Source organism: Mandrillus leucophaeus, unplaced genomic scaffold (genome assembly GCF_000951045.1).
Source record: "Mandrillus leucophaeus isolate KB7577 unplaced genomic scaffold, Mleu.le_1.0 Scaffold25, whole genome shotgun sequence".
In the NCBI taxonomy this organism is placed as follows: Eukaryota; Metazoa; Chordata; class Mammalia; order Primates; family Cercopithecidae; genus Mandrillus; species Mandrillus leucophaeus.
The window spans coordinates 3,828,517-3,850,650 of record NW_012102587.1 but is presented as its reverse complement, the minus strand read 5'-3'; the positions used below and the strand labels follow the sequence as shown (position 1 = coordinate 3,850,650).

Below are 22,134 nucleotides of genomic sequence, written 5' to 3'. Positions count from 1 at the left end.
AAAAAAGGATTATAAATCATGCTACTATAAAGACACACGCACACGTATGTTTACTGTGGCACTATTCACAACAGCAAACACTTGGAACCAACCTAAATGTCCATCAATGATAGATTGAATTAAGAAAATGTGGCACATATACACCATGGAATACTACGCAGCCATAAAAAAGGATGAGTTCACGTCCTTTGCAGGGACATGGATGAAGCTGGAAACCATCATTCTGAGCAAACTATCACAAGGACAAAAAACCAAATACCGCATATTCTCATTCATAGGTGGGAACTGAAAAATGAGAACACTAGGACACAGGGTGGGCAACATCACACACTGGGGCCTGTCATGGGGTAGGGGGTGGGGAGAGGGATAGCACTGGGAGAAATACCTAATAGAAATGACAGGTTGAAGGGTGCAGCGGGCCAGCATAGCCCATGTATAACTATGTAATGAGCCTGCACATTGTGCACATGTACCCTAGAACTTAAAGTATAATACAAAAAAATGGTTTAAATGGACAATTTTATGTTATGTATATTTTATTACAATAAAACACTTAAAAGGAAAAAAAACTTTATCAGGTCTCCAGTTATCTGGATTGTCTAAGGTTAGATTTCATATCAGGAACTCAAATCTAAAAAGAACTGTGCAGTCACTGATCTAATCCTCGTGGAAACCCTAGTCGGAAGTCTGCATCTCTACATCCCTCCTGACTAGCGAGTGGTTTCCAGATGCTGCCAGATAGTGGGAGCAGACCTTTCCCCAAGGCAGCCCACTGACCTTCACGAAGGAAGAACAACCTGAGCTGGGAAAAAAAAAAAAAAAATGGGACAAATGAAAAGCATGCTGAAGATTTTGAAAGCCAAATTCTGCTATTCTGCAGGTGTGTGACAATGAACAAATTACTCAACTTCTCCAAGTCTCTGCTTTCTCTCATTATAAAATGACAATAGCACCTGCCTTTAAATGTGACTGTAAGAACTGGCAGAAGTATACCTCTAGCACCCATCCAACTGCCTGGCAAATGATGAGTGTTCTAGCCCATGGTAATTGCTCATGTGACAATAGATCTATGTGCCACCTTTAGGCCAACCAAGGGCTGAGCAGGATATGGCTTGCGTTGGGAAAACACTATGACTTATCAGAACTGAAATAAAACAGCCACCAGCACCACAGAGAAACATCAGAGAAGGAGCTGTTTTTATGCAGTTCCACTCTCTTAGGAAAGACTGGTTTATTGCTCCAAGAACGAACCCAGCTACTCTTCATTTAGGAAGGCACTGCTACACAATTCATTCTCTCTATACAACAGGCCTCTGTTGGCATGTCTGGGCTACTGTTTGTAACAGAGTCTGCCTCTATCCACAGGAAAGACACAGTCAGTGAAGAAAATTAGCTAAAACGTACTCCCCAGAGAATGCTCTCAAACTTGCGTAGCCCCAGAAGCACTTGGGGAATCTGTTAAAAAAAAAAAAAAAACAGGTATTGCCCACACCCACAGATATTCTGATTACTAAATATTTTACACAGGAGCCTAGCACAAAACTGTTTAAAGAAACACTAGAAAGTAGGCCACAAAAATGTAGTAAGATCACATTCTGATGTGGACAGTCTAACTCCAACAATCTGTCCCACAAAGCAAAGGCTGCATTCACCTCTATGCCCATCAAGAAATGCAATAATTTTGGTCATGCCAGACAGGATTGGAAACCTAGGAAGTAACAGAGACCACCTGCATGTAATACCCAATGTGAGTTTCATACAGTTTCTTCATACTGAAAGCCCTCATGATTGCTTATTCTTTTTAAAAATAAACACAAAAAGTAATGAAAAATAAAAATAATGTACCAGCTACACCTTATATAATAGCAAAAATATACTTAAATTATATTCACCAGAAGTTGGTAACATTTTTGTGAAACTAGCACATCCTTAGATTGCTGGGAAAATTACTAAATGGTACAAATTTTTGGTTAGCCAGTGGCAATACGTATTAAAAGTCATAAATATGAGGCTGGATGTGCTGGTGTGTACCTACTGTCCCAGCTACTCAGGAGGCTGAGGCGGGAGGATCATTGAGCCCAGGAGTTCGAGTAGACTAGGCAACACAGCAAGACTCTGCTTCTTTAAAAAAAAAAAAAAAAAAAAAAAAAAAGGTCATAAATACCCTTCAATTCAATAATCCCACTTCTTTGAATTTATCCTAAGGGAATAACACAGGAGAAACTACACAAAAAAGATAGTCACTATTGGATTACATATAATAAAAAATAAATAAATAAATAACTACTCAGACACAGTGGCTCATGCCTATAATCCCAGCACTTTGGAACGGTGAGGCAGGAGGATTGCTTGAGTCCAGGAGTTTGAGACCAGTCTGGGCAATATAGTGGGGCCCTGTCTCTACAAAAAATACAAAAATTGGCAAGGGTGGTGGCATACACCTGGCTAATCGCAGCTGCTCAGGAGGCTGAGGTGGAAGGTCAAGACTGCAGTAAACCATGATCATACCACCACACTCCACCCTGGGTGACAGAGCAAGTATCTTTTCGCTAAGAAAAAAAGAAAGAAAGAAAATCTTCATGTCAAAACTCTCAGCCCAGGCGCAGTGCTTCACATCTGTAATCCCAGCATTTGGGAGGCTAAGGCAGGTAGATCATTTGAGGTCAAGAGTTCGAGACCAGCCTGGCCAACATGGTGAAACCCAGTATCTACTAAAAATACGAGCTGGGCATGGTGGCGCACGCCTGTAATCTCAGCTACTTGGGAGGCTGAGGTAAGAGTATTGCTTTAATCTGGGAGGCAGAGGTTGCAGTAAGCCGAGATCGCGCCACTGCACTCCAGCCTGGGCGTCAGAGTGAGACCCTGTCTCAAAAAAAAATCTCAAACAGTTTACCAACATTTGCCATATTAACTCAAAATGACAAAGCTATTAAAACTTAAAATTACATATCTTATGTAATTATAAGAAAACCATTCATAAAACATGGAAGACCTAAAATTACTTACAAAAAGAATGGACACATGGACAGTCTCAAAGAGTGATACGCTGGGAAGTAACAGCTCATGTTGAAATGGTCTGATGTGGTTTTCCTCCACTGGTCTCTCAACTTTCCATATTATTGCTACATTATTGGAGTAAGACTAAATAAATTTAACTGATTCTGCCTGGAGAGTTAATTGGACAGCAGTGAGGAAAAGTCCTACACTGACCTCAGCTATCCTAAATGAAGACAGGCTCACCTAAACGCACCATGCTATCAGATGGCCACAAGGCCCGTTCTAGATTTCTGTCCCCAAAAGATCAATCTTTAACAGATACACAAAAATATAAAACCTTGAATTTACTTTTTTTCCTATTTTTTTTCTTTTCTTTACTCTAAAAGTAGTATTTTTCTAAAAGCAAGTATATACACACTACGGCAAAGGAGGAAATCTGATTTGACAGCTATTGGCATGGCAAAAAGACTAGAAGACTTCATGAGCCACAACTTCAATGGAAGCCGAGATGATGCAGCTAGGAAACAGTGTGGTTCACACGAAAAGGACATTAGGCTGAGAGACAGAAGGCCCAGTTCTCATTCTAGATCAATCAGGGCGAATTTCACTTGCAGGCCTTGATTTCTCATCTGCAAATTGATAGGATCGTGATGCTATTTCCCCTACCCATCTCATAGGACTTGGAAGGGAACAAAGATTATGACTGTAAAAGTGCACTAAAAATCATTTTTATCTTTTAAATCTGGCCATTATTATGATGAAGACATTTATTTATAAATTTACAAAAAAAGGGTAACAATGTGTAGAAGGATACATTCCAAACTGGTTAAGTGGGTGTTTCTCCAGGACTCTGAAATTGGGAGCCATGCCTTTACCTGTATCTGCATTGTTTGAATCTTTCAGGAAGATCTATTCATCTATTACTTGGGGAATTTTAAAATTTTAATTTCTAAAAGCTAATGATATCATGCATGTAAAGTGCAGAGTTCTCCACCTCTGGGTCATCTAAGAATCATCTGGGGACTGTTAAAACTGTGGTCACCCAGGTACCATACAAATTCTCTGGGTAGAAGATAATGAGAACAGGCTGCTTGTATTTTAACAAGGTCCCAAAGAGAGTCCAGTGACTTGATTACTGCAACTATTACTACATGGTTATTAACTCCTACCATGTATTACCCACTTAACACATACCCGTCACTGCCCTCAACACTTTACATGTATTATCTCATTTAATCCTGACAACAACCCATAGGTAGGTGCTACAATTAACACCGCCCTCCCCTCACCCTCGGTTTACAGATGAAGACACTAAAATTATTGAGATTATTTAGCTGGCCTAAAATCACAGCACTTGTAAGTGGCAGAGCCAGAATGCACAAGGAAATTTGAAAATCATTGATTCAGTTTCCTAACTGAAGAAAACAGCTGTATATTCTGGTCAGGTCATATCTTCTGTTTTGTTTCAGACACTACATTTAAAGGACATTAAAACACCAAAAACAACGGCTGGGGGTGGTGGGTCACTCCTGTAATCCCAGCACTCTGGGAGGCTGAGGCGGGCAGAGATCACCTGAGGTCAGGAGTTTGAGATCAGCCTGGCTCAACACAGTAAAACCCCATATCTACTAGAAATACAACAAAAATTAGCCAGGCATGGTGGCACACGCCTGTAGTCCCAAGCTACTCAGGAGGCTGAGGCAGAACTGCTTGAACCTGGGAGATGGAGGCTGCAGTGAGCCGAGATCACGCCACAGCACTCCAGCCTGGGCAACAGAGCAAGACTCCATCTCAGGGGGAAAAAAAAACAGTTGGGCCGGGCTTCCTAGCACTCTGGTAGGCCAAGGCAGGAGGATCACTTGAGCCCAGGAGTTCGAGACCAGCATGGGCAACACGGTGAGACCCTATCTCTACAAAACATTTCTAAAACAAAATTTAGAAAATTAGCCAGGTGTGGTGGTGCATACCTGTAGCCCCAGCTACTCAAGAGGCTGAAGCAGGCAGATTGATTAAGTTCAGAAGGTCAAGGCTGCAGTGAGCCGTGACCATGCCACTGCACTCCAGCTTGAGCAACAGAGCAAAACCGTCTCAAAAAAAAACAAAACAAAACAAAAAACAGAGTTGCCTAAAGAAAGCATGGTGAGCCATAACAAACCAGGAAAGAACTAACGATTTAGGGCTGTTTGCATACTTGCATTATAACCAGCCATCGATTCATGTTATAGTTGTCTCCGTAACTAGACTGCAAGCCCCTGAAGTGCAGGGGCCATGGATGTCTCTTCAACTGTACCTGGTGCTCAATTCTAGAGAGAGTTTAATAAACAATCAATAAGTCTAGAAGTGTCATATCTGTCATGGGAAATATGAAGGGCTATTATGTGAAGAAGAAACAGACTTAATTCAGGTTGCTTCAGGAAGTATAACTAAGGTCAATAGGTGAAAGGGAGGGAGCAGACTGGAGTAGTCTAAAAACATTTCTGGCAACCAAGACCTGTCCAGGGACAGATGCCTGCAGTTTGACACTGATGATCAGAATGTAGCAGACAAAAGGAAAGATGTTGGACTACTGGGCCTCTAACAACTCCTCCAAAGCTCAAATTTTATTAGTCTACATTAGGATACATTTGTTTACTCTTTCATACATTCTACAGTTTCCATTAGTTATACAAGTCACTTAGTCACTTAGTAAGCAACAGAGGACACCACATTGTGTTCTACAAACTCCCTGTGCCCTCAAAGATCTAGAGAAGAGTAAATGCACAAGAGTGAATCTAAGCAAGCAGGAAGGTGATATATACAACAGGAAGCAGCAAAGAGTGAGGAAACTTCCAGGCAGGAAACAAGACAGAAGTTAACAAAGGTATTACGGAAGAAATGTCACCATTTGAGCACACCTGAGCTAGAACTTTAGGATCCATGAGGGGAGGTGGGAGGAGGGCTGTCATAAGAATGTGGGGAGGAAAATCACTGTGTGGCAGTAATGGTCTGGGCATAAAGGGGGCAGAAAAGTCCTGGGGAGGTGAAGAACAAGCGAGAAACAAGCAGTAAATGCCGGCAATTTAGAGGTCATTTAGTCAAACACATATACCCATACTTTGTCGATGATGCCCCGCTGGCAATGGCTAAAACAGTTAGTTCATTTTTTAAAATTACATCTTACAAACCAAAAACTATATCATCAATGATTTCTACTTCGCTTAGTTTTTGTTTTTAAGACTAACAGATCCTTCCCTTGTTTTGTTTTTGTTTTTAGACAGGGTCTCACTCTGTCATCCAGGTTATAGTGCAGTGGCATGATTTCAGCTCACTGTAGCCTCAGCCTCCCAGACTCAGGCGATCCTCCCACCTCATTCCCCCCTCCCTCCGAGTAGCTGGGACTACAGGTGCACACCACCATCCCCAGCTAATTTTTGTATTTTTTGCAGACAGACAGGGTTTCACCATGTTGCCCAGGTTGGTCTCAAACTCCATGCGACCCGCCTGCCTTGGCCTCCCAAAATGCTAGCATTACAGATGTAAGCCACTGCACCCAGCCTCTTTTCTTGTTTTCTAGGAGATATTTTAAATGTTCTGTTTTTAAACATTTAAGTTTTACTTCTGTCTACTGTTTCCACTATTTGACAACTAGATGTAGTTACCAAAACTGACAGTTTCAGTAACTCAGTTGAACCTAATATTTGTAATCACTTAAATGTTTCTATTTACCAATAGCACTACAAAATAAAAAAAAATTATAATCTAAAAATTATTAAGTAGAAGATTATTAAGAATAGACGGGTCTCTCGGCCGGGCGCGGTGGCTCAAGCCTGTAATCCCAGCACTTTGGGAGGCCGAGACGGGCGGATCACGAGGTCAGGAGATCAAGACCATCCTGGCTAACACAGTGAAACCCCCTCTCTACTAAAAAAATACAAAAAACTAGCCGGGCGTGGTGGCAGGCGCCTGTAGTCCCAGCTACTCAGGAGGTTGAGGCAGGAGAATGGCGTGAACCCGGGAGGCAGAGCTTGCAGTGAGCGGAGATCCGGCCACTGCACTCCAGCCTGGGCGACACAGCGAGACTCCGTCTCAAAAAAAAAAAAAAAAAAGAATAGACGGGTCTTAAACAGTAAATTTAAGTCTCAGGCCCAAGAAGCCATCTCACTCAACTTATAAATCATGACACTAAGCTACTTAAGAAAATAAACAAGACTGAAGCAAAAAATCTCAATCTAAAACCAGTAAACATGGGCCCAACATGACTGCTCACGCCTGTAATCCCAACACTTTGGGAGGCCAAGGCAGGCAGATCACCGGAGGTCAGTAGTTCAAGACCAGCCTGGCCAACATGGTGAAACCTGTCTCTACTAAAAACACAAAAATTAGCTGGGCATGGTTGTGGGTGCCTGTAATCCCAGCTACTCAGGAGGCTGAGGAAGGAGAATCGCTTGAACCCGGGAGATGGAGGTTGCAGTGAGCTGAGATTGCACCATTGCACTTCAGCCCGAGCGACAAGAGCAAAACTCTGTTTCAAAAATAAAAATAAATAATAAATAAAACCAGTAAACAAAATATAACACACTTAAATGACAAACTTAATGTTCTTCTGGCCAATCATTTCTCAACATCCCTGTCAAACTATTTTAAGCGTCTGAAATCTTGCTCTATAAAAAGCAAGTTCCCATCATCTGAACTACACTTAAAGAGATCTATCCCACTAGTTACTGAAGCATAATACACCAGGCTTGAGAGTTTCACTTGCTATCAATTAAAAAAAAAAAAATGCTTACCTCTTTTACATAAATAAAGTTTAATCGGTAGGTTAATTCAAAAGCTTGACATACTAGGAGATCTGGGTTTTCCGTTCTAACACAACTTTATGGTGCAAACTTAGCAAAAGCCTCTTCTGTATTTGCCAATTCAATTATAACACAGAGATACAATATTTGATACCTCCACCACCAACAAAGTCTTTTCTAAGGAGTTCTGACTTTGGTTAACCTTACTTGGGAGAATTAAATGCTATGGCTGAAAACTCCTTCATAAAAACTAAAACTTTAGAAGTCTAAAATGGTGTTACAATCTAGCCCATAATAAACAATGAATACCATCTAGCCCATAATAAACAATGAATTATAGAAACTGAGATTTGAGTAACAACTGCTAAAAAGGTGTATTACACAATTTAACAAGATAACCAAATCATCAAAATTTAAATCTTTCTTAACAAAGGTAAAAAATAAATAATATTCAGTACTCTGAGGCATTGTGCTACCTTTTATCTATATGGTCTCTACATCAATGTTGCTATTCTCCCACTCCCTTGATGAGCAAACAGAGGCAAAGTCCAGGACCCCTCATATCGAGACATCAGTTAACGTCGTAAATGATCATAGCAATAAAAACAATTTCTAATGCCAGAATTGAAAACGTTCTGTGCCACCCAAATAGGGTCCAAGGTACGTGACGGCATGAAACTATTTCTCGCTTCTGATTCTTCTGCATCACTGTCTTCCAAAGGACTAGAGAATCTGAAGCTCTCATTGCCACATCTACAAATTAAAGTATCATGTTTAAAGAGCTCACAGTTTCTACGAATGGTCAGTATTTAACGAAAGCACCCCACTACACAGAAACTCACCCAGCTGCAAACTCAGCTGCAAACTCATCACAGCGTGCTTTCAGATTCCACATTAATTTTTTTTTTAATTTTAGAAACAACTATTTTAAAAATATTATGTAATAATTTAAACTCTGGAAAGCCCCACACTCATCCCAGCAGCTCGGAAAATAGAAAGCAAAATTCGATTAGCTCCATTGTATCTAGCCAGGCTAACGTGCAAGATCACACACTCATCTTCGTCAGAGCGTCTCTGCCAATACCAAAGAACAACAAAGGCAAGTTGAGAAGTCTGCACAGGCTTAACTCAGCACTTGTTCGCTTTCCCAGCTTCAGAAAGAAGCTCTTCGAAGGCCCCGGGGACCAAGGGGACCTTGTGCATCCCATCAAGCCGGCCGCTCTGCTCGGCGCCGCTCGCGCAGCTTTTGTCTGGCCCGGTTGGGAGCCCGGGCCGCCCGCCTCCCGGCACCCCTTCTCTCTGGATCTTTCTCCACACCCATCACTCGCCGATGACTAGTTGTTGTGGGTTTCTCTCCCTCGCCCCCTCCCTTCCTTTCAAACGCGCCCCGGGCTCGCTGGCTTCTCCCACCCGGCCGGGGAGACTCGGGTTAGGAAGGGGGCCCGGGTGGGGTCTGGAAAAGGGAAACAGAGAGGGGCACACAAAGCCGACTGACCCCACGGCCGATCCCCTCCCTCTGCAAAGCAGCCTGGGTTCAGCGACCTACTGGTTGGATAAACAACCCTCGCATCCCGCTCCTCGCCAGGCTCCCACCTCAGAGCCGCCCCATCCCCCCAAAGTGCACCCAAGAGCCGATGACAGCGCTGGACATCGCCCCCACCCAGACCCGGCGCCCGCCACTGCGCGGGAGGGGCCAGGGCCGCGGGAGGGCTCGGGTCTGACCCTCCACCCCCTGACCGGGTACTTACAGCCCTGTTTTTCGTTACTGTTGCCGCTGCGGACCAGAGAGCCGCCGCCTTCTCCTCCACCCCAATGAGGTTAAGCGCTTGGTGCGGGGATTAAAAAAAAAAAAAAAGGAAAAAAAAAAAAAAAGACCGAGAGAGCGAGAGAGACGCCGAGGGCGCCTGCGCAGTGCGGTCCCCCTTTTTCTTCTTACCGCCACCGACCCGGCTGCACCATAGAGAGCGTAAACCGATACCAGAGAGGCGGTTGCCTCTCTATGGTAACGCCCCGCGCACGCGCCGGCCTGGCCGTGTTAGGCTTCGCGGGCGTAAAGTCCCCGGGAGCTTTGCCCCTCACGGAGAACGTTGGTTGACCCTGATGGGTACCCGTAGGGTAAAGGTTTTGGTTTTTTGTTTGTTTGTTTGTTTGTTTTCCAGGAAAGGGTGCCCCCAGTGTAGTTAGGCCCCTTGGAAAGTTGCGACAAAACTCGAGTTACACAAGGAAGGTCGGAACTAAGTGGCCACAGCAACAATGCACCAGCAAGCAGGGAGCGTGATAGGAAGAGCTAAAGAGAAGTCGGGAAGCCCTGGGTAAAAGTCGTCCAAGTGGAACTTCCTTTGGTCGGGGGTCTGATACTCGAAGGAAAGGGTCTTTCACTTCTGGGTTGGTGCGGCCGCCTACAAGGCGACTGCAACGAAGGAAATTGTGCCCTGCGACTTTCCGTAACAGAGCTGTGCGTCCACTCTCCCTTTTCCGAGCAGGCGCGGACGCTTGTGCCGGAAGTAAACTTTGTAACGGTTCTTTACCTTTTGGGGAGGGGAGACAGCCCTGAGACGGCTTCGGAGAGCCTTGAGTCGGCCTGCGAGCAGGGTTTCTTACTTGAGCGCCTCCACAAATAAACGCTCCTTCGCTCCTCCGTCGCGTGCGTTTCTCTGGGATAATAAGTAGGAAAGTGGTCGCTTTTATTCTTTTGAGACAGGATCTCACCGCCGTCGCCCAGGCTGGATGGAGTGCATTGGGCGCGATCACGGCTCACTGCAGCCTCGACCTCCCAGGCTCACGTGATCCTCCTGCCTTAGCCTCCCGAGTAGCTGGAATTACAGGCGCGCACCGCTACTCCTAAGTACTTTTTGTATTTTTTTGTAGAGATGGGTTTCACCATGTTTCCCAGCCTTGTCTCAAACTCCTGACCTCAAGTGACCCGCCTGCTTGGGTCTTCGAAAGTGCTGGGACTGCAGGAGTGAGCCACCACATCCGGCCTGGAAAGTGTTTTGGAGGGTAGAAAACTGCAAATTATAGTGCTGCTTTCAAGGATCCCGAAGGACCCACAGTTTTGCCTCATCAGGCTCCTGTGCGCGCCGGTAATTTGATGTGTTGAGATGCACTGCCTAGTGCGTCGTTTTTACTGGAGGAGCTTGTGTGCGGAGCTCCTCGCTAGTATCATGTGTATGTGTTGGGATGGGAGAGAAGTGCAGGAGAACTGTGAGAGAACGCCCCCTGATCCTCAGGGTCTTAAGAGGTATGGTCGGAGAGGCTAAGCTAAAGCATGAAAGCCATGTGTAGGCCCTTCTGTGTAGTGTAGAAAAGGGAGAGGTCTGTGGTTTCAAAGAGTAGGGATGACATGGAGGATGCGACTCCTGGTTGGATCTATAAAGTAATGTCTTTGGGACGAAAGCACATGCAACCTTTTGAAAATGGATGGGTGATAATGAAAGACCATTCCAGAGAAGAAACACCGTGGTGCAAAGGCTCAAGAGGCATACTGGAAGTACAATGAAGAGATCAGTCTAACTGAAATGGGAAAAATAGAAACGAGAGAAAAATAAAAAGTAAGATTTCATGAGAAAGATGAAATAGATTTTTAAATTTTTTTATCGACACAACAAACTTTATCATCTTAGCCATTTTTGAGTGAATAATTCGTTAGTATTAAGTACATTTACCTTGTGCGGCCAGTCCCCAGAATTCTTTCCATCTTGCAAAACAAAGCCCGCACCCATTAAACAATTTCTCATTCCTCATTTTCCAGCCAGCCTTGGTAACCACCATTCTAGTTCTGTCTGTATGAATTTGACTACTTTAGGTATCTCATGTAAGTGGTGTCATACAGTATTTGTCTTTTTGTGACTGTCATATTTCACATAGCATAATCTCATTGTGGTTTATCCATGTTGTAGGATGTGTCAGAATTTCCTTCCCTTTTAAGACTAAATAGTATTTCATTGTACGTATATACCGTCTGTGTTATTTCCACCTTTTGGCTATTGTGAATAATACTGCTTTGATATGAATGTACAAATAACTCTTCAAGATCCTTTTAGGCTGATACAGAGATAGTAAGTTATCGTGATTGTTCACTGTCAGTTACAGACCAAACTCCTTATTCGACTTGTGCTCCACTTCCCACCACTGCACTTGACTAGTCTTAAACAAAAAAAAGAAAAGCCCTGATTTTAATAGATTGTGGGGCCAGACACAGTGGCTCATGCCTATAATCCCAACACTTTGGGAGGCCGAGGCTGGTGGATCACTTGAGGTCAGGAGTTTGAGACCAGCCTGGCCAACATGGTGAAACCTCTTCTCTACTAAAAATACAAAAATTAGCCAGGTGTGGTGACACACACCTGTAAACCCAGCTACTCAGGAGGCTAAGGCAGGAGAATTGCTTGAACTCAGGAGGTGGACATTGCGGCAAACCAAAATCTTGCCACCGCACTTCAACCTGGGCGACAGTGAGACTCCGTCTCAAAAATTAATAATATTAATAGAATGTGGGAGATTTGAAACCAAGTATAGAAATTCATACTTTATATTGTTTGAGGTCCTTGACTAGGCATAGTAACATGATGAACTGTTTTGAGTTTGTTTGTTTGGTTTTTTCCCAAGACTTAGTCTCCATCTATTGCCTAGGCTGGAGTGCAGTGGTGCGATCTCAGCTCACTGCAACCTCTGCGTCCTGGGTTCGAGCGATTCTCTTGCCTCAGTCTCCTGAGTAGCTGGGACTACAGGCACGCGCCACCAGGCCCAGCTAATTGTTGTATTTTTAGTAGAGATGGGGTTTCACCATGTTGGCCAGGCTGGTCTCAAACTCCTGACCTCAAGTGATCCACCCACCTCGGCCTCCCAAAGTGTTGGGGTTTCACCATATTGGCCAGGATGGTCTCGATTTCTTGACCTCGTGATCCAGCCTCCCAAAGTGCTGGGATTACAGGCATGAGCCACCACGCCCGGCTAGAAAGATCTGTTTTAGCAAGCAACTCTGGCAGTGGAAGCTGAACACATACTCCATTTCTATAAAGCATTTATGGAGGCCTCTAGATGTGCCAGGCATTGTACTACTGCTTTATTTAAATTATCGATGGGTCCATGAATCCATTAAAATAAATGCGAGCCAGTTGTTATGCACCCCAATTTACAGACAAGAAAATCAAGGTTCTGTGTTACAGATGGGCTGAGAAAAGGCTCACCAACCACATGCATACAAGAGAATAGGAAAGAAAACTGCCATTGGAGCCAGGCCCCAGCAGGCACTGACTATTCATTGGTTTGGATGAGGATACTGAAAGAAAAAAATGACATGTAAGAGTGACTTTTCTCAGGAGAAAGAATAGGCTGACATCAGAGTCTTTGCTGTTACATTAGTGGTAAGTATAAGGGCACAGCACAACAGAAGTACATTTTGCAAGATTCCTAAAAGAACCCTGGGGTTTACTTTTAGGTTTATTACCTTTAACAAATATAAAATGCCAGGTAAATATATCTTTGTATGTAGTAGAGAAATTTATTAATAAGACATATCCTTCCCTACTCAACATTTCATCTTTCATTTTATATTCTCAAAAATACTGTGAGGTCTTTTAAGGAAATGATCTCCTTTTGGCGGATGAGGAAATTAAGGGCTAGAGAGGAAAAATTATCTTCTCAATGTCACATGCCTAATTGGTCTCAAAGCTTTGACTGGAACCTGAGCCTCCAGGATTGCTGCTATGCTTTCGTCTCCCTTAAAGAGATAGATAACGGTAGTCAGAGTGAGTGGACAATTTTTCTATTTAGTCAGTCTGTGCTTCCTCAGGGATGCATATCCAGACTCCCATGGAGCTAGTGATAGTTAAACAAAGAGGCAGAGAATATAGTGCATTATAAATAGCATTCATACACTCAAAAATACTGCGTGCCAACCCTGTGCCAAACACTTAGCAAAGCAGGGAAAAATCCTGTCCTCATAGCAGAGACTAAAAATATTAATAAGTAAAGTATATACTAAGAATAAGTGTTGGCAGGAAAGAGTGAAGCAGTGAGAGGGGAATAGGGTGAGCCGAGAGTAGGGAGGGAGGTTTTTGTTTATCCCAGAGGCAGAGGAGCCCCACTGAGAAGGCAAACTGTACAAAGATCTAAAGGAGGCAAAGGAACAAGAAATGTGCCTTGGGTGGACAGGGAACATTCCGGGTAGAATAACAAGTGTGGAAATCATTGAGGCAAAAAGATGCCTACTACATTCGAAGAACAGAAAGCAGTCCGACTACAGGAGGGTAAAAGAGGAAATGAAGTCAGAGAGGTAAGAGGAATTCAAATTGGGTACGCACTTACAGGCCATTTTAAGGACTTCTTTGGCTTTTTCTGAGGGAGATGGGAAGCCATCGTTAGTAGAAAAGTAATGAAATTCTACTTACATATTTAAAGAATCATATTGACTTCTATTTTGACACTAGATTATTGAGGAGCAAGGGGGACCACTTACGAAGCTATTGTAATACTCTAGGTGAGAGATAAGTGGCATAGAAAAGGTGCAAGCAGTGGAGGGATAAGGTATCTGGATATATTCAGGGTGGCACACAGAATTTGATGACAATTTATATAGGATGTGAGAAAATGAAGGGAGTCCAAGGTGACTACGATTTTTGGCCTGAGCATTTTGAAGAATGGAGTTGCCATTAAATGAAATGGGAAAGATGGAGGAGCAAGTTGGGGATGGGAAGAGATAAATTCCATTTGGGGCCAGGCGCGGTGGCTCATACCTGTAATCCCAGCACTTTGGGAGGCCAAGGCAGGCAGATCGCTTGAGCTCAGGAGTTCAAAACCAGCCTGGGTAACATGGTAAAACCCCGTCTCTACAAAAATTAGCCAGGCATGGTGGCAGATGCCCATAGTCTCAGCTGCTTGGGAGGATCACTTGAGCCCTGGAGGTGGAGGTTGCAGTGAGCCAAAATAGCACCACCGCACTCCAGCCTGGGAGACAGAATGAGACCCCGTCCCAAAAAGACAAATAAAAATTCTGTTTTGGAACGTAAATTTGAGATGCCTGTTAGAATACCACATGAAAATATCGAGAAGAGAGTTAGATATGTAGGAGTCTGGAATTTAGAAAGGTCCAGACTGGAGATGTAAATTTGGGAGACAGCATGTAGAGAGTATTGGAAGCCACGAAATAATCTACATATAAAGTGGGGACAGAAGTTTGAGAAAGGTATCTTAGGCACTGAAATCAGAGGAAACCAGGAAAAGAATCCCAGTTGAACTGGGTGGGGAGAATGGCTCAAGGAAAGACAACCATGTCAATTGCTGGGCTCTAACTGGCCACTGCTTATGATAGTAAAGTAGTAAGTATTCTAAAGCCTGATGGGAATGGCTTTAGAATAGAGTGGTGGGAACGGAATTGGAGAGAGGGAGAATAGATAATTTGGGGACGGAGTTGGTTGTAAGGATAGGGGGCAGAAAAGTGATAACTGCAAGGGGTCAAGACAGTGGTTTTAAAATTCACAAATTTTTTAGTATTTCTAAAAGAATTCTTTTTTTAATAAATATAACTTCAGACCGCTATCGTTCCTTTATATCAACTACCCTGTTGTTCTTCAAATTAACCCAACTGTCTCATAACATTTTTTGCTACCAGCTTATTGAGATATAATTCATATATACTATGCACTCATTTAAAGTATACAATTCAACAACTTTAGTACATTCAAAGAATTGTGCAGGCTGGGCGCGGTAGGACATGCCTGTAATTCCAGCACATTGGGAAGCCGAGACAAAAGGATCATTTGAGCCAAGGAGTTCAAGATAAGCCTACGCAACATGCAAAACCACTTCTCTACAAAAATTAGCTAGGCGTGGTGTCATGCACCTGTAGTCCCAGCTACTTGGGAGGCTGAGGTGGGAGGATTACTAGAGCCCAGGAGGCAGAGATTGCAGTGAGTGCCACTGCATTCCAGCCTGGGCAGCAAAGTGAGACCCTGTCTCAAAAAGTAAAAAAAAAAAAAAAGTTGTGCAACCACAACCACAATTTGTTTTAGAACATTTTCATCACCCCAAAAAGAAACATTACTATGGACTTAGGGTGACAATGTTGTGTCAGTGTAGGTTCTTTAATTGTAACCGCTCTGGCCAGGGATGTTGATAATGGAGTGAGTATGCATGTGCGGAAACAGCAGGGTATATGAGAAATCTCTGCATCTTCTGCTCAATTTTGCTGTAAAACCAAAACTACTCTAAAATATAAAGTTTTTTTTTTTTCTTTAAAGAATGGTACTAAAAGAAAAGGAAAAAAAAGTCCTAAAATCTTAAATAAAGAAAAACTCTACTGTTATGAGTGGGCACTCTCCATTTCCCCCTAACCCACCCATCCTAGGCAACTGCTAATCTACATTTTTGTCTCTATAAATTTGCCTGTTCTGGATATTTCATATGAATGGAATCATACATTTGCACTGGCTTTTTTCACTTAGCATTTTTTTGAAGGTTCATCCATGTTGTACTTCATTACTTTCTATTGTGAAATAAAATTCCATTCTAAGTATATATACCACATTTTGTTTGTCCACTTATCAGTTGACAGACATTGAATTGTTTCCATTTTTGGACTATTTTGAATGATATTATCAGCATTCTATTATAAGATTTTGTGTGGACATGTGTTTCCAGTTTTCTTGGACATAGATGTAGAAGTAGAATTGCTGGATCACGTGGTAACCATGTATTTAACCTTTTGAGAAATGGCCAGACTGTTTTCCAAAGTGAAGCCTCCATTTTACATTCCCATCAGCAGTGTATGAGGGTTTCAATTTCTCCACATCCTCATCCTCACCAACACTTGTTATTATCTGTCTTTTTTTATTATACCTGTCTTACTGAGTGTGAAGTGGTGTTTGTGATTTTGATTTGCTTTGTTTGTGTGTGTGAGAGACAGGGTCTCACTTTGTCGCCCAGGCTGGCATGCAGTAGCACAATTACAGCTCACCACAGCTTCAACCTCCCGTCGCAGCCTCCTCAGTAGCTGAGACAACAAACGTGCACCACCACACCTGGGTAATTTTTGTATTTTCTGTAGAGACAGGATTTCACCATGTTGCCCAGACTTGTCTTGAAGTCAGCTCAAGCGAACCCCTGCCTTGGCCTCCCAAAGTGCTGAGATTACAGGCCTGAGCCACCATGCCTGGACAATTTGCATTTCTTTCTTTTTTTTTTTTTTTTTTTTTTTTCTGAGACAGGTCTCGCTCTGTTGCCCAGGCTGGTGTGTGCGCAGGCTGGCACAATATTGGCTCACCACAGCCTCCGCCTTGCAGGCTCAAGCGATCCTCCCACCTCAGCCTTCCAAGTAGCTAGGACTGCAGACATGTGCCACCATGCCTAGCTAATTTTTTTTTAATTTTTTTGTAGAGACGGGATTTAGCCATGTCACTCAGACTGATCTCAAACTACTGGGCTCAAGTGATCCTCTCACCTGGGCCTCCCAAAGAGTTCGGACTACAGGTGTGAACCACTGCACCCAGTAGATCATGTGTTTTTTATTCTGTATTAATATGGGACATTACATTGCGTGTAGGAATTCCCAGAGCAAATCTCACTTGGTTATGATGTACAATCCTTTTCATATGTCACTGAAATTGATTTGCTAGTATTTTGTTGAAGATTTTTGCATCTTTGTTAATAAGAGCTATTGAGGCAGGGCATGGTGATGAACCCCTGTAATCCCAGCACTTTGGGAGGCCAAGGCGGGCGGATTGCTTGAGCTCAGGAATTGGAGACAAGCCCAGGCAACACGTTGAAACCCTGTCTCTACAAAAAATACAAACGGTAGCTGGGCATGATGATGTGTGCCTGTAGTTCCAGCTACTTGGGAGGCTGAGGCGGAAGGGTCACTTGAGCCCTGGAGGTCAAGGCTGCAGTGTGCCAAAACTGCACCACTGCATTCCAGCCTGGGCAGCAGAGTGAGACACTGTCTCAGAAAATAAATAAGTAAATAAGCGATATTTGTCTCTAATTTTCTTGTGATGTGTGATTTTTGGTATCAGAATAATACTGGCCACATAAAATGAGTTGGGAAGTGCTCCCTCCTCATCTATTTTTTCAAGAATTTGTGAAGTTTTCTTTTCATTATTATTACTTTTCTTTTTTGAGACAGAGTCTCACTCTGTCACCCAGGCTAGAGTGCAGTGGCACCATCTCGGCTCACTGCAACCACCTCCTGAGTTCAAGCGATTCTCATGCCTCAGCATGCCGAGTAGCTGGGACTATAGGTGTGCACCGTGACACTCAGCTAATTTTTGTATTTTATTTATTTATTTATTTTTTGAGATGGAGTCTCACTGTATCGCTCAGGCTCCCAGGCTGGAGTGCAATGGTGTGATCTTGGCTCACTACAACCTTCACCTCCCAGGTTCGAGCAATTCTCCTGCCTCAGCCTCCTGAGTAGCTGGGATTACAGGCGTGTGTCACCACACCCGACTAATTTTTGTATTTTTAGTACAGATGGGGTTTCACCATATTGGGCAGGCTGGTCTCGAACTCCTGACCTCGTGATCCACCCACCTTGGCCTCCCAAAGTGCTGGGATTACAGATGTGAGCTACTGTGCCTAGTTACTTTTTTTATTTTAAGTGGAGACAGCATTTCGTTATGTTGGCCAGACTAGTCTCGAACTCCTGGCCTCCAGTGATTCACCCACTCGGCCTCCCAAAGTGCTGAGATTACAGGTGTGAGCCACCATGCACAGCCTGCATTCTGTGTTTTTTTGTTTGTTTCTTTCTTTGTTTTTGAGACAGGGTCTTGCTCTGTCACCCGGGCTGGAGTGCAGTGTTGCGATCATGGTTCACTGCAGCCTCTGCCTCCTGGGTTCAAGTGATTCCCCTGCCTCAGCCTCCTGAGTAGCTGAGATTACAGGCACCCGCCACCAAGCCCAGCTAATTTTTGTTTTTTTGTATTTTTAGTAGAGACAGGGTTTCACCATGTTGGGCAGGGGCTGGTCTTGAACTCCTGACCTCATGATCCGCCAGCCTCAGCCTCCCAAAGTGCTGGGATTATAGGCATGAGCCACCACGCCCAGACATCGATTATTTTTTAAATGTTTGGTAGACTTTACCAGTGAAGCCATTTGGGCCTGGGCTTTTTGTTGTGGGTAGTTTTTCTTTCTTAATAATTCAGTCTCTTTATTATAAGTCTATTCAGACTTTCTATTTCTTCTCAAGTCCATTTCAGTAGTTTATGTTATTCTAGGAACTTGTCCATTTTATGTAAGTTATGTATTTTGTTGGCATTTAGCTATTCATAGTATTCTTTTTTGATTCTCTTTATTTCTGTAAGGTCAGTATTAATATAACTGTCCCATAATACTCTTTTTTTCAGTTTGTTCAAATCAGGACAAATAATTCTGATACACGACAATCAATTTATTTGTCTCTGAGGTCTCTTGTAATATATAGATTTCCTTCAATCTCATTTTTTTTTTTTTTGGTATATATTTGTTGAAGAAATGAAATTACTTGTATATTTCCCATATTCTGTATTTTTCTGATTGTATTCTTGGAAGTCATTAACATGTTCTTCTATTCCCTAGCTAGTTGATAGGTAGTTCTTTATTGTGATTTAGGTTTGATTTTTTTATGGCAAAACTATTTCTTTTTTTTCCACCAGTTGTCAAATGATCCTTTATGGAAATATTTTCCTTTGTGCTTCTTAACTAGCTGGGCATTCCACAGCACCACTGTTGATGTCATCTATGATTTCATGAGGGTGGCGGCCATCAACATTACAGCCCAGAGACTGGGCAGTCCCCAGGAGCTCTTTAATGGTTCCAGAGAGTTCTCTGTCTAAAGATCGGTGCCACATCTGTTGAGCAGTGTTGACGATCTCATCAAAAGTGATATTCCCACTGTGTTTAATGTTTTTCTGTTTCTTTCTGTCGCTTGCTGGTTCCTTGAGGGCTTTGATGATCAGAGCAGAGGCAGAAGGCACCACCTCAATCTGGGCCTGTCTGTTCTGAATGGTCAGTTTCACTGTAATCCTCAAGCCCTTCTAGTCACCTGTTGCCTTGGCAATGTCATCACCACCCTTTTTTGGAGACAGACCCAGGGGGCCGATCTTGGGTACCAGTGCAGACATGGCACCGACTTCACCCCCGGTGCACCTCAGGTACGCGACTTTGATCTCCTTGGGGCCAAACTTCGGCAGCATAGTGGAGGTGGCTGGTGTCGGATGAACCCGGGTTCAGGACAGCCGAAGAAAGTTGCACCTTGGCCTCCTCCGAGCTGAGAGCTGAAAGCAGCAAAACTATTTATACATCGATTATCAGGCACATAATTTCCAATTGTACCTCTTTTCGTGAAGTTGGCAGTCATTGATGACCACTGCCTGGATTCATTATTACGATTGAAATAGTTCAACAGAAGGCAGAGTAAGTGGGCATCAATCAGTCCTGACTGTAAGATCTTTTGGGAGGTGTCTTTTGATGATTATGAGTACTACATTCTATACTATTCTTAGAACCTTGGAGTCAGGACTGAGCACGGTGGCTCAAGCCTACGTGTAATCCCAGCACTTTGGGAGGCTGAGGCGGGCAGATCACCTGAGGTCAGGAGTTCGAAACCAGCGTTACCAATATAGTGAAACACTGTCTCTATTTTTTTTTTAATTATTATTATTATACTTTAAGTTCTAGGGTACATGTGCATAACGTACAGGTTTGTTACATATGTATACTTGTGCCATGTTGGTGTGCTGCACCCATCAACTCGTCAGCACCCATCAACTCGTCATTTACATCAGGTATGACTCCCAATGCAATCCCTCCCCCTCCCCATGATAGGCCCCGGTGTGTGATGTTACTCTTCCCAAGTCCAAGTGATCTCATTGTTCAGTTCCCACCTATGAGTGAGAACATGCGGTGTTTGGTTTTCTGTTCTTGCGATAGTTTGCTGAGAATGATGGTTTCCAGCTGCATCCATCACTGTCTCTATTGAAAATACAAAAATTAGCCAGGCATGGTGGCTTGTGCCTGTAGTCCCAGCTACTCAGGAGGCTGAGAGGAGAATTGCATGGACCCGGGAGGTGGAGGTATTGCACCACTGCACTCCAGCCTGGGCAACAGAGGGAGACTCCGTCTCAAACATAAATAAATAAATAAATAACCCTGGAGTCAGGAGATGGGATCTGCTCCCAACTAGCTGAGCATCCTCTTTGGCACCTGTTTTCTCATCTGTAGAATGGGGGAATAAACTAATACGATGTCTACGACTTTTGGCTATTCTAAAATTCTCTGACTAAACAAGTAGAGGACTTGATCTTTACCAAAGATGATTTGGGTGAGTTAAAAAGGAACTGCTGACCTTGTGTTGTTATTCCCATTTCATACCAAAAATGTTTATTTTAAAGCCAACCTTTGTCAGTCATGAAATCCAGTAAAGTATATAACAGAGTCCATTAAAAGTATTATGAGGCTGGGTATGGTGGCTCATGTCTGTAACCCCAGCACTTTGGGAGGCCAAGGCAGGCAGATTGATTGAGTCCGGGAGTTCAGGACCAGCCTGACCCATATGGCAAGACCCCATCTCTGCAAAAAATACGAAAATTAGCTGGGCACAATGGTGCATGCCTGTAGTCCCAGCTACTTGGTGGAGTTGAGCTGGGAGGATCACTTGAGCCCAGGAGGTCAGGGCTGCAGTGAGCCATGAACATGCCATTCCACTCTAGCTTGGATGACAGAGTGAGACCCTGTCTCAAAAAAATAAAAAATAAGTGAAAAGTATCATGACAGCAGGAAGCCAAGGCCAAAAGCTTTGTTTTCTGGATTCTAGTTCTGACTCTGCCTACTTTTTCAGCTAATCAGCATGCCCTCTCAGGGTCCTGTCCATAGAGTAAAAGATTACATGAGTAGCTCTAAAGGCCTGTAAGCTTTATGATTTTATGCCTATTCTTGAGTTTTCCCACAGTTTTGAGGATGCTATTTTTGTTAATATCTTTAGCCCTACTGGTTTTTGTCTGCATTGTGATTATGTCTTACTCAGCAACTAACTGGCAGAGGCCTGCCCCAGGTGTCAGTTCATATAGCAAATTCAGCTTGGGCATAAAGAACTTTCTGGAAGCAGATACACCAAAATATTAGCAATTTATTATTTCTAGATGGGAAGATTATTGGTCATTTTAAAACTTACATTTGTATTCTTTATTTTATTCTACAAACATATATTTTTTGGCCAGGCGTGGTGGCTCACACCTGTAATCCCAGCACTTTGGGAGACCAAGGCAGGTGGATTAGCCAGGTGTGGTGATGGGTACCTGTAATCCCAGCTACTTGGGAGGCTGAGGCAGGAGAATCACTTGAACCCAGGAGGCAGAGGTTGCAGTGAGCCGAGATCGCACCACTGCACTCC

General features: G+C 43.4%; 2 protein-coding genes and 1 long non-coding RNA gene across 6 annotated transcripts in view; 1 reads left to right on the top strand and 2 right to left on the bottom strand.

Annotated features, from left to right (window-relative positions):
- The window catches only part of CLASP1 (cytoplasmic linker associated protein 1), a 333,527-nt gene extending 323,789 nt beyond the window's left edge, over nucleotides 1-9,738 (bottom strand). For all 4 annotated transcript variants that reach the window (XM_011983419.1, XM_011983418.1, XM_011983417.1 and 1 more), the window contains exon 1: nucleotides 9,521-9,738. The gene's annotated coding sequence lies outside the window, so the exon portion shown is untranslated. The remainder of the gene's footprint in view (nucleotides 1-9,520) is intronic.
- Nucleotides 9,739-9,804: 66 nt separating this feature from the next.
- Nucleotides 9,805-11,720, top strand: LOC105542060. The gene is made up of 2 exons (XR_001006413.1): nucleotides 9,805-10,555; nucleotides 10,641-11,720. It is a non-coding gene; the product is annotated as an uncharacterized LOC105542060 (long non-coding RNA).
- Nucleotides 11,721-19,441: 7,721 nt separating this feature from the next.
- On the bottom strand, nucleotides 19,442-19,939 carry LOC105542059 (60S ribosomal protein L12-like). Its single transcript, XM_011983415.1, has 2 exons — nucleotides 19,830-19,939; nucleotides 19,442-19,739 (listed from the first exon to the last, which is right to left on the bottom strand). The coding sequence occupies exons 1-2, from the start codon at nucleotides 19,937-19,939 to the stop codon at nucleotides 19,442-19,444; spliced, it is 408 nt and encodes a 135-aa protein (XP_011838805.1).
- Between the last annotated feature and the right edge of the window lie 2,195 nt (nucleotides 19,940-22,134).

Bases quoted from the DNA above. Each gene is read 5' to 3' on its own strand.
- LOC105542059 (XM_011983415.1), bottom strand. From the start codon at position 19,939: ATGCTGCCGAAGTTTGGCCCCAAGGAGATCAAAGTCGCGTACCTGAGG. The intron at 19,740-19,829 runs GTCTCCAAAAAA...CATTCAGAACAG, and splicing joins AAGATCGGCCCCCTGGGTCT to ACAGGCCCAGATTGAGGTGG.